General features: G+C 46.7%; 1 protein-coding gene across 2 annotated transcripts in view; it reads right to left on the bottom strand.

The window, feature by feature from the left end:
* RORA (RAR related orphan receptor A) overlaps positions 1-10,414 on the bottom strand; it is a 384,558-nt gene extending 374,144 nt beyond the window's left edge. For both annotated transcript variants that reach the window (XM_055807186.1, XM_055807204.1), the window contains exon 1: positions 10,148-10,414. In XM_055807186.1, coding sequence (XP_055663161.1) covers positions 10,148-10,316 — 169 coding nt within the window. In that variant the 5' untranslated portion in view covers positions 10,317-10,414. The remainder of the gene's footprint in view (positions 1-10,147) is intronic.
* Positions 10,415-12,382: the final 1,968 nt, after the last annotated feature.

The following is a 12,382-nucleotide window of genomic DNA, read 5'->3' as shown; positions in this document are numbered from 1 at the left end:
CCGGCATAGCAATTTCAGTGGAGTATTATTATAGTCAAAAAAATAAGCAACTGCAACTTCTCATGAACTAGAACCAGGAATGTCTAAAAAGAGGCAAAGTGGTATAGTTTAATTTACCCAGAAAACAAAAAAGGGAAGATAATTCAGTTATGGTCAAACCTTGTTAGAAGCAGCCAAGAAAACATAAAAGGATTTTGCCAACTAGCCAAAATCTAGAGAGATAAATACCAATAAGCCAGGTCACAAGAGCCAGCTTTCTAGATTTTCTGCATGTAAGTTCCTATGATTTGTTCCCTTTTCCCTCCCTTCTTCTCTCCATCAGGAAACGAAAAAGACTTCTTGATTGTTATATGAATAAAGCTAGGATTTCAGCAATTACAAAATAAAATTAATCTTAGCAAACACATTCCATATACAGTGACAGACAAGTGCAACTCAGGTTCTGTACATGGAAGAAATTATTGCTCATCTCCCAACAGCTGTTCTTAAGTAATGATACAGATTCTTCTCCAGCAACAGAACCACAGTATGATCCTGCAAGAAAAATTATAGTAGTGTAACAATATATCTGCCAAAGTGACTACAACCACTCAACCAGCCCTACCTACCCTGAAAACAACCGTTAATTCACCTTTTTTCCAAAGCCATTTTCATTGGTATTAAGTTTCATCTTTTTTCTTAAACAATTTCACAGTGCAGTTCTTCATCACTAGCAGTCCTCCCTTGATCTTCACTAAACCTACCCCCCTAGCTCTGTACAGTGAAGTAGTATCACTGAAATCAGCAGAATCATTCATGACACTTAGTATTAAACACACATATAAACTGTCACAGGACCAAGCCTTGTACCAGAAGAGCAGAACTCTTCAATAGGCAAGGGTAGCTTTCACGCCGCTAACGTATGACAGGCCTTAATCTCATCTCTTGCAGATTCATGTTCATGAAAATCAAATTACTTCAGTTTTTAAAAACACACCTGATTTTAGCAGAAAATAATACACCATTACAAATGTCAAGAGTATTGAACGGTAATGAAATCTGTAGAAATTACTTACCAGCTTGTTTTTTAAAGACTCTCAAAGTGTAAAGACTGGCTGGCCATTGTCAGATGGGCAGAAATGCTTAGGGACTGAAAGCACAGCACCAATACACATTGCTTCATCCATTACTCCTCCAAGCACCAGCCCTGGAAACAGTTGCTTTTCTGCTTTTGCTAACAGACTTACTTTTACATTTATTATCTCAGAAATACTATGACTCAACGTCAGATGTTAACAGTTCAGAGTATATTTCATTAGAATTTTTAAAAGGCCTCTCTGTAACAACTCAGGCAGTAAAGGACCCTTCCTAACTTCTATAGTGACAACACAAATGACTAACAAAACTTCTCTTGAAGATTACACAAATGAAGTATGACGCAGAGAAAGAAGAGGGTTTTGAAATGCCCTAGTTTCCTTTAAGATTGGTTTCATTTTATTTTATTTTTTAATATACATAGGATTTAGAAGACGCTTTATGCTGACAGTTTTTGACTTCAAGTAAAGTATTAACAAAAGCTGTATTTTAGCCTGTCTTATCAAATTTCAAGACTTCTTTCAAAGGAATTGTTTAAATCTTACCTTTCCGCCCTTAGTTAACAGATGTAATGCAGCACAGCCCTCTAACTGATTTACATTTGGTACAGACTTCGGCAAAGTCATCTATCAGTTCATAAAAAAGACATTTTTTCCCACCTCCACCGTTGAAGAGAAACTATGAGGGGAAATCCTACTTTAAAGTATTCTCACACTTCCATGACAGGAAGAAAATAAAACCTACCATCTGTATTTCACAAGCCTTGGCTTTATCCTTGACTGTATCTAACAGACCTTGCTTCAGTGCCAAAATAGTCAAGTCAAGCTCTACTAATACATTATTTAAGTCTTGGTGTCTACAGTTTTGCATATATATGTATTTCAAAAGTGTATGGCATACACTTTTACATAACTATGGAAAAAGTTCCTCTCTCACGTGTGAGGAGCTGGCAATGCTATTAGATGCATACCTGATAGCACTTATGCCAAATGGTCTACACCGCTGGGTTTCGGGGATTTTTTTTCCTTTTTTTTTTTTTTTTTTTTTTAATTCTTTCAGCCATCATTTCAAAACCAGCTGCAGACTTCTTGGCCATATATTCACCATTCTTCATGCAAACAGCCTCTTTGGACAGCATGCTCTTTCTAAGGATTTTTATGCAAGCAATAAAATAAAAGTGTGAGGGGCTCTGCTCAACCTCTTCGTAGGACGAGTTGAGGAGTTTTAATTTCCATTGCTTCTGTATATTAAACACTTTCAATCCATTTGAACAGTTGCAGAACTAAAGCACACAGACATATTGTCGATTAATGCTGTAAATATCCCACGGTCTATACAAAATGAAACATTTAAAAAGAACAGCAGCACCACAGTTTTTCACTCCGTGATCACTAGACCTGCCTCATTAATCTCATGTACCCATGTGAGGTAAATACATAGTACAACTACAAACCAAAAATCAATAAAACCTTTAAAAAGGTTTAATTTGATTCTACAAGGGAGGTTATCATAATCCGACTCTGCTTTCTTACATTCTGCTAGCAATTTCTCTCAGCTCAGTTTCAACTGCTAACTTTCTTCTCCATCTCGCTATCTATCATGCTGTTATAATGCCAGCTCAAATGCTGTTTGTAACAGCACAGCAATTTCTCATAAGTTGCCAGCTTCATAGTGTGTTCCTTTAGAAGTGCATGGAAATTATTAGATTAAATTACAAATGAAAGACTCCACAGTTGGTCATGACTACTGGAACATTTATGTACATTCAGTTGATCATGAATTTTAACTTTTATTCCTTTGCATCTTTTACGGGTCTTCTGTTTATATTCTGTTTTGCCAGATTATATGGGAAGTGCAATTGAAGACAACTTGAAAAGAGCTATACATTTTCCCCATACTCCCCAAGATCCTCAAAAGAAAAGACTGTGACACCCACCTCCTCCATTCCCTACTGGCTCAGTGCCAACAGATGCCCTACAACCATTTTTAAAACCTCTGCTAATATGAGCACATCTCATACACGGCAGTGCAACTCACGATTTAAAAAACACAGCTGTACAGGAATCTGCTCTACAAAGCAAGACCTACAACCACCCAGTTGCTCCCCCCTGGTTTGCAAGATTTCACATACCAGCATGGGACCAAACAATTAATACATCTAAAATTACCTGAAGAAAACATTGATCATACCGCAACTGGTGATCACAATAGGGTAAGCAGCAGGATCTTCGATTATCTCACTGCTGGGGGTATCATTTTCAGGAAGGTATTTCAAACCAATTTCTTGACCATACACTGCCACTGAAAATATCTAGTAATTTTCTAAAGGAATAGAGCTGTTTGACCCAATTCCGATGCAGATAATTATATTATCTGTACCTAAAATCCCTCTGAGTGTTTCAATCAGGTATGGTATTCTTCACTTTCTGTTCTGATCTGCTTAGCATGGCTGAGCGCCATTAAACAGCTGTCAGATTCCACACAAGAAGTGGCTGGATTTCAGTAATAAGCAAAATGGTTCCTGATAGTGTTTAAAACACCTGGGGATCCTTCCAAATGAACAGTGCAATGAGGCTAAACTATAAGATTAAACTGCTGTAAAATAAGCCCCACAATTTCTTCATAAAAGTACACGCCCTAATACATTTAGTCTCTGAAAAGCTCAGCTGTTGCCAAGAATGAAACATACCTCGATGAAGCTTCAGATATGAGCATGAAGAATAATTCACAAACTTTACGTTCAAGAAAATTAGAAAATTCACTCCTCGTGACATACAGCCCAAGCTATTCTCCTGTTTCTATCAGCACAGACCATCTACAACAGATATGGTCAAGTGCTAAAGCATGAGTCAGAGGACAGAGATCAGCATGTGCGTTCAGCTATCACAGAACACAATGCCAGCCTCTTCATTTGCAGTCCAAGGAGATTTTATAACCAACATTTAAAGAAGAAAGCAAACTAACTGATCATGAAGACGGTTAGGTAGGAGTGAGAGGAGGCTTTCAAACCATCAGAACAGCAAGGCTGTAGAAGAGTCTCCCACCAGAACACCGGGGCCAAAAATCCTAACAACCCTTAAAAGTTTGTTCCGTTTATGAGATTAATTGTGTATCATGGATCTAGTGATGGCAGAGGATTTAGACTCTGCTCTGCAGTGCCCTCCTATACCTATATACAAGAATCTGTGCTGGTAAGGAGGTGTGAATTGTCTGCCAGCTGTGGATATATATAATCTTAATACCAGGGGTCCTCAAACTTTTTAACCAGGGGGCCGGCGCACAGATGAAGTGGCAGGCAGTCATCTGCAGCTGCTTGGTTTCCCCCCACAACCCGCGGGGGGGAGGGGGGGGCCGGCGGATTCTGTAAATACCTGGGGGGCGGAGATTGAGGACCCTGGACCCGTATGCGGCCCGCGGGCTGTAGTTTGAGGACCCCTGCTTAATACCAACAGCTTGGTAAAAAACATTTCCAGAAGAGATTTTCAGGGCTACAAAGACTGTCTTCAGCAATAGGTGGAACACAAGATACTTGAAAAAAGAAATGAGAGGAAGAGAAAACAAGACAGCAGAAATCTGCCCATGAAATGTGGAACCTTCCATACATCCAAAAGTTTCTCTGACACCTTACCTGTAGGAACTTCCTCTTCTACCAAAGCCATGGAAGTTCAGAAAACTACAGAATGTCCATAGCGAGCTCAGGTCCAGGTGTAAGTTTACCGTGACAGAGAAAAAAAATCAGCTCCACTTGAGAAGCTGCCACTGCATCTCCATCACAACATCCTGCCCCCAGGACCTGAGATGGCAGGAACTCTTTGATGGTACAGGTGCCTGTATCTAAAAGGTTTAGGGTGGACAGACGGCTGAGGAGGTGAAACTGCCATGCAGTACAGGAATGGAAGGCCCTAAGCCAAGTGTATTGCTCCATTCTGACAGCTCCCTGTAAACTGCCTGGTTCTGGTATTCCCCTTTCCCCTTCCCCTGCCTCCCACAGCGGTACTGCTGCCCCCAGCTGCAGCCCCCCTGCTTCATGTTAAGAAGCACAGAGCCTGTAAACAAGCCTTACCCTACGCAGGACCCAGAATTGCCAGTGCATTTAGATATAACCCCCAATTTCAATTTTATTTATTTTTTTTACACTTGCTCCTACAACTGTGTGTCACTGAAAACATGCTCTTAAAAATATTTAAGTAGAGAATAGATCACTTGTTCATAAATTAATTTCAAGAGTGATACAGATATCACAGTAATTTAGAACTAGGTTGGGGTTTTTTTCCCCTCTTTTTTTTCACTGGGATGCTCTCATATTAAATCCACTGACATAAATCACTGACGTTCCAGATCTCTCCCAGCACACATTTTTGTAGCTTAAAAAACAAATACCAGAACGGGTAAGGGGGAGAGAAAAAAAAAAAAAAAATCAGACAACTTCCCAAAGCTGAATTTGCCCTTTCTATTCAAATGCAGTCCTATACCCAAAACTGAAATTGTCACACAGCCCATTAATCTCCATTACAAAACATGTTCTTTATTTAATAAAATTACAGCATTTGGTTGAATGATAACAGTATTTACATACTGGTTTATGAGCTCCTGAGATGTTTCTCAAGCAAATAAAATAAGAGAATAGGTTACGGTTTACTGAAATAAAAGAAGTGCATTGTTCCTAAGAGAACAACATACTGCTGCTATTATTGCTCCTATGCTACAAACATTTAAAACAATGTTGTCCTTTAAAGGATTCATAGCACATATCATTTACCAAAATAGGACTAAATCAGTGGTGCATACAGAATAGCCCTCAATTATGACAAAGGCAATCCAAAGAATCTACAGAAAACATCCAAATTTACAAAATTCCAAGTCCTCCTGAAAATAACACAGAAAATTTTGTACCACAACTATGCTCTGTGGAATAGTCTAAATCCAGAAATAGAAAAAATCTAGCGATAAAGAATTTTTTTGGAAAGAAAAGAACACTACAAACCTACTGATGTCACTATTTATGATGTCACATCCGTATTTGTGGAACATCACCCAAATTGAAACAAAACACAAAAAGCAAGCCCCCTCCCAATCTACCCGTAGAGAAAAGATCAGGCTGAATAGATGACATGGTAATAAATTCCAAAGGCATTCTGGAAAATAGCAGATACTCTCAGTACTTCAACAGCAGGAAAACAAAAACAAGTACCTACATAGCTGCAGCTTTCTACTATTAAATACAAAGCATCATAAAAATATCTACACACAGCATCTTCCAGTGGCGTAGGGGCTGCCTTTAAATTTTTTTTGCCAAGACATTCTTTCGATTGACTTATCACTGAGGCATCAGTTCCAAAAAAACTGAGCAATTTTTTTATCAGATTAAAAAGCTTTTAATATACTTTTCATTTCTAATGAGACAATAGTTCTCTATTAAAATACAGTTTGTACATTTATGACTATTTCTAAGGGGAGTAGTAGAACATTAAGCCTTAGACTGCAGCATGGGGGAACTCCATGGATGTCAAAGCCTGCAAAGTGAAATGAATGGCATTTAACAGCCACAGTCCAGGGCCAGAGCTGGTGAGTGAAGCATTCCGTCTACTAACCATGGCAAACCACAAACCCTTGTTGCAGAACACACACAGACTGAAATTCAACCTGCTGGACAGTGAATGCTCTTAGGAAAATCTTAAAAATTAGTGTCAGCAGTAAAAATATCTTTTCGAGGGAAAAACTGGGGGGGTGGGGTGGGGGGGGGTGGGGGTGGTGTCCATTTCCTGCTTTTTGCATGTAAGGTGTCAATTTTCTAATGATCAGTTGTGATATCAGACCACAGGTAACTTTCCAAAACATGCAGGTATGCATGCATGCTCCAATATACTAAATAAGCCAGGTAAAAATTCTCCATTTGAAAGCTGCTTTTGTTAAGTCCTGAATTTATGTTTTCAGTTAAGTGTTCTACAGAGCAACACAAACAGCATAATCTTAGCAAAATAAAAATCAAGTTATGTAAGGATCTGGTGCTCCAAACATGTTTGTATACCAAGGAATAGGGCATTTTAAAATGCTAGCGTTATAATAACTGGAGCCTCACTTGAAGATTTATTCCACAGCAAACTTTCCCCACTTCTTCATCAACAGCCCTTTCTTCATTTTTGTTTTCTTCATTCCCTACGTAAACTGGTTATTACAAACTGTGAAGTACTGAAGCAACTTTGCAGCAGGTGCAGCTATGAAAATAAAGGATATGAAGCATATTTCTAGTGTTTTGAAAGGTTTGCTACTTAAAACAATAAGAATTTTTACAGTTAGAGGGGTGTGTGCACACGTACGTAGCCCTAAGTATCTATGTATCTGTATCACCCCTCTGCATAGACTGCACGAGAGTCCAGGTCTGCCAGCTTACAACACGCTGCAGAATCATGACCCAAACAGGTAAATTCTCGAACCAAATATACCACTGACCATATGAGCTTACAAGGTAACTGTTTTAAAAATAATTTCACCTATACTGGTCACCCATTAAGGTCACTCTGTTGCCGTAAGAAATAAAGGACCATATGAAAAAAAAAGAGCAAGAAGTCAAATTCTATTTCAATAGCTCTAAAAAATACAAAAAAAAAAAGAAAATGAAAATAAGCTACAAGTCTGCTGGGACACTGAACACCTAATCCATCAAGTCCCGATTTCAAGGAGGCCAAAATGTTAATATCGTCATGTTTTCCCGCACCGTTCTGTATCTTCAGGTTTTAACTACTGGAAAGGCGTGATCTGCTGGTGCGTAGTGTGTAGGTCAATTTATTTCCAATACGCTAATTTATGCAACATTAGCACAGAATGCCAGCTCCAGTTCTCTTACTGCTCGCACTCTAGGAGCAGACTTGTATTTTCTGCCAACTCCATTACATCATCCGAAAACCCAAACATTTCTCTTTTTTTTCCGGATCCCCGCCACTCTCCCCTCGCCGCCCCCCTCCCCAGCCCGGGGGCGCGCGGCACAGGGCGCCTCCATCCCTGCCCTTGGCGCGCGCGCTCCGCCTGTTACATAACCCAGCGCCCGCTGCCGCGCGGCGACCGCCAGCCCGGGCGAGCGGCAGCGCGTGCCTGCGAGCGCCCGACCCCCGCTCCTGCCGGATTGAATCCGGGGGGGAGGGACATGTGGGTCAGCGGGTTAGCAGTGCCACAGCCGAAACATTTCGGGACCGCCGAGCGCGCACCCTCACCGCCGGGGCCGCCCCCCCAGCTCCTTTCGCATCCATACAGAAACGGCATCCCAGCGTTACATAACCGATGGGACCCCAAAGTCCATCCCCCGCCCCCCCCGGAGCCGGTGCCTGCTCCCTGCTGCCGGCCCCGCTGCCCGGCGGCACCATCTGCCCGAGCCGGCGGAGCCCTCGGCCGGGAGGGGGGGCGGGGGGGCGTTGTGTAACACCCGCCAACTACGGCCGCTCCGCCAACGGCCAGAAAACTCCCCGACAAATTAAGGAAATTTTCTCCAGTGTTTCTGATTAACCTCGTTACATAAGGCGCTTGCATTCCAAATCCACTCTCGCAAGCGCTAAATATACCCCGCGCAGCGCAGCGCAGCGCTGCCCGCCTGCCTCGGCCCGGCCCGGCCCGCCGCCGCCCGCTCGCAAATCGCCTCTAATTAAACGTTGCGGCGTGTGTCAGCTCGATGGCTTTTACTGTACGCGGATTCCCTGAGTGGGAAGCTGCCTGGGAAGGGGGGGTGTGGCCAAAAGGGGAAAAATACTGTAAAACACAAGCCAACACATGATCAGCCATATTCCAACCTACAACCAAAAACCCCTCCGTCCGAGGAGCGCCGCTCTCCCCGCCGCCGCGGCCGGGCATCGCCGCCCCGGGCCCGGCCGCCGCGGGGGGCTGGCTCCCGCCGGGCACGGACTTTTCTCCGCCCGTCATTTCTTCCAACAGCCGTGTGTATTATTACATAGCGTTATTTAATTAATTTTTACCCATCACCGAGTGATTTTACCGAGCGAAGCCTCTCTAGCGCGCTCCCCCTCTAGTCGGAGCAACGCTTCATAAATTATTTACATGTAATTAAAGCGGCAGCCTCCTCCCTCTCGCACGTCTCGGCAAACTCCGGCGGTGTTTGAAGCCGGCGCCCCTCACCGCTCCTGCGGCGGGAGCAGCGGCGACAGCGCCCTGCCCGCTGCGCTGCGCCGCGCTCCGCCGGCGTTCAGCCCTCCCGCCGCCGGGGCTCGCCGCCCGCCCGGCCCGGGCACTGCCGAGCTGCCGCCAAACTTCGGCCGCGCCGAGCACCTTCCGCGCTGTCCCGCCCGGCGGAGGGACGCGACCTGCGGCGGCAGCGGGCGCGGCGGCCAGCGGCGGGGAAGGGGCTCGGTGGCTGGTTTGCGGCGTTTCGCTCGGGGGCCGAGGGGGAGCGAGGGAGAATCCACGGGGTCAGAGAGCCCCCTCTGCAAAGTTGCGCACCTTCAAGAAACAACGGCAGCTACGAGATCATCCGCTCCGCGAGGAAATAATTTTTAAGACACGCTTAAATGAATTAAGTGAAAACAGCGCGCAAGAGAGTGAGTAAGACACCCGCAGACCGCAAATCTCCTGTTTAATCACGGATCCCCCATTCACAACAAGCCACAGCACACCAGTTGAGAAACTGTCAAAAGGAGACAGACGAGGGGGAGAAAAAAAAAGGGGGGGGGAGGAAGGACACTGCAGCTTTAAAAGTTTGTTCCCTCGAATCCAAATACTCCCGCTGTTGCTTTATATATTTATAAAATTATGTAATTTCGGGGGCACAGTACCCATCCGGATGCCACAGGCAATAAACGAGAGAGATAGGCAAGCGCCCAGCACCGCTCGATATTTTCAATGCATTCGTCCCTCCTCCTGCAGCAATTAAAAGAAGCTATAAAAGTTTGCAAGGTTTTGCAGGGGGTAGAAGCGTGGCTTGTTTGCGTGCGCGGCTTCAACAAGCACAAACGATAAACCAGGGGATTAAATTGCTGCATTTCCCCCTTCTCTCTTACCCCCCTCTTCCTATTCCCACCCACCCCCCGATCCCACTCCCCCGGCCCCCTCCCCCTTCCCCAAGTCTCCCTACCTCTGCTGCTGCTGCTGGAGTAGCTCTGCCTGCGGACGGGAGCCGGCGCATCGCTTTTCCGGGCAGGCTCCAGGTTCACCGGGGTGTCCCTGGCGCCGGCGGCCGCCTCGGAGACGCTGCTGCCCGGCTCACTGGCTGCTGGATCGGGGGCTGCCGGAGCGGACTCCATGTTTTTCCCAATGTAGATCGCTTGGAGATGGCGAGCTCCTACACTCCCTCTATCTTCTGTTTCCAGCGCAACTCTATGGTAGGGAAGCAGAAGGGAGAGAGCGAGCGTGATCCAGATGGGATGTGAGCTTGCCTGGCTGTGACCACAAGCAGCGCTAGCGAGAGCTGCACACCCCCCCGCCCCCGCACCCCCCGCGCTCCGCCGCCCGCACCGCACCCCGCGCCCGCACCGCCGCCCTCCGGCGCGGCCCCGGGGCGCGGGACGGCGGCGGGCCCGGGCGGCGTGCGGGGCGCCCCCCGCCGCGCAGCGCAGGGGCCGGGCCGAGGCCGGGGCCGGAGGGGGCTGCGGACAGGCCGGCCTCCCGCCCGGGTGCGCGCCACGGCCCGGCGCTTTGGGGGCCGCGCAGCAAGGTCGGGGGCCCGCAGGCGCCCTGTCGCCGGGCCCCGGCCGCCGGGAAGCGCGGCCGAGCGCGCTGCCTTCCCCCCGCGACGCCGCCGGCTGAGGCGGCACCGGGAGATGCCAGCCGTATCACGCGTCTCCAGACCCGCATGTCTAGCAGCCGCGCAGCCAGAGACGGCAACCTTGCAGACAATACCTCTCGCAGGGAAGTATGCTTTGACACAGGACAAAAGGTGACTAGCAAGGTGCCGGAACCCCTCCGGCTCTGCTCCGAGCTCTGCCAGCGCTCTGGCGCTGTTCGTGGTCTCGGTAGCGGTCAGCTCCTTGGCCATTACCCGATTTTAAAATAAAGTAACAGCTGCCACGACCAGTGTGCTGAGGAACACATCCCTCTTGTATAACAGAGGCCATGTTACATGCAGCCCTGCTGCCTCCTGCACAGAAGCTGCTAAAGCTGGCTGCTCTGGCTGGAAGCGTGGCCTCAGTAGACCAAACCACGGTGTTTGTACTGATCGCAGCACAAGCTTTTTCCAAACGGCACTGGAAAGCAGTTGGTATGCCACTTTCTGCCAGCCGGGATGCTGCTATGGCTGTGGACACTGCTGGGGCCAGCACCTGATGAAACTCGCAGGTAAACCTTGGACAAATCCACACGCCGCTGTCTAATCACCACTAACTGTACTGCTCCACCACAAACGGTGGCTGCTCACAACCAGCTGTGAAACGTACCATGAGTCCTGTGTGCCCAGGAGCTTGTCCGCAAACTGGATTATGTCTTGCGCTGCTGACAGTCCCCTTAGCAGGAGGGTAGTCTTGGGTCAGTCAATTTGGAGGTCCTGAAGTTACGACTATCCGTGTCTGAAAAAAAGCCACGAGAGTTCTGATTATTTCTTGGCTGCCTACATCTGAGAGGAACAGGCAGAGACTGGAGAAGACAGGGTAGCACTAAGAAGGATTCTGCATTTATTTTCAGAGCCCAAATAAATTTGAGGAGGTCAGAGCTGGACTTGCAGACCTTGCCCACTGAGTACACCAGTGCCTCTTCTCGACGATTGCGCATTCGGTGGCGGCAGCCCTGGAAGCCCTGGGGTGTGGACACGAAAGGCCATCCTGTTTCTCACCGGTGACATGTGAAACCACCTCAAGCCTGACAGAAGCTGTTCCTAGACAGCAGGCTTGGAGGGGTGGTGAGGGAAAGTGGGAGAGGGAGGCAGGAGCACAGTTTGCTCCCAGTGCCTTATCTTGAGGCTGGGGGGAACATCCCATTACTGCACGGTACCGCATGCCAGCACAGACAGGTTCACAATCTTTTGGCGTGGTCTCGCCGGAATCTGCAGAAGGCAACAAGGTGGTCCTTGCCCAATGCAAGTTTGGTGGATTAAAGCTGCAATATCCTGCAAACTCTCTCCCTTTACTTTTCACTAATTGGCAGCCTCCAAATAGAAGCGAGAATTATGTGAGCTGTGGAAACTGAACTGCCTGTTATCCTGAAAGAAAGCTTATCCCTCCCTCTTCAGATCAGGGTTTAAGCAGGCTGACCAGGCAATGTGCGTTGGGAAACTTGCCCGGCTAATAAAAAAGGACTTCATTCCTCAAAGCTGCCAAACCACTGCCTTTCACCAGCACTGGGAACAATTGGACTACTTGCCACAGTAAGGATTATTCAC

The sequence above is a fragment of the Falco peregrinus genome, chromosome 1 (assembly GCF_023634155.1).
Source record: "Falco peregrinus isolate bFalPer1 chromosome 1, bFalPer1.pri, whole genome shotgun sequence".
NCBI classification, from domain to species: domain Eukaryota; kingdom Metazoa; phylum Chordata; class Aves; order Falconiformes; family Falconidae; genus Falco; species Falco peregrinus.
This window is presented reverse-complemented; position numbering and strand designations above follow the sequence as displayed.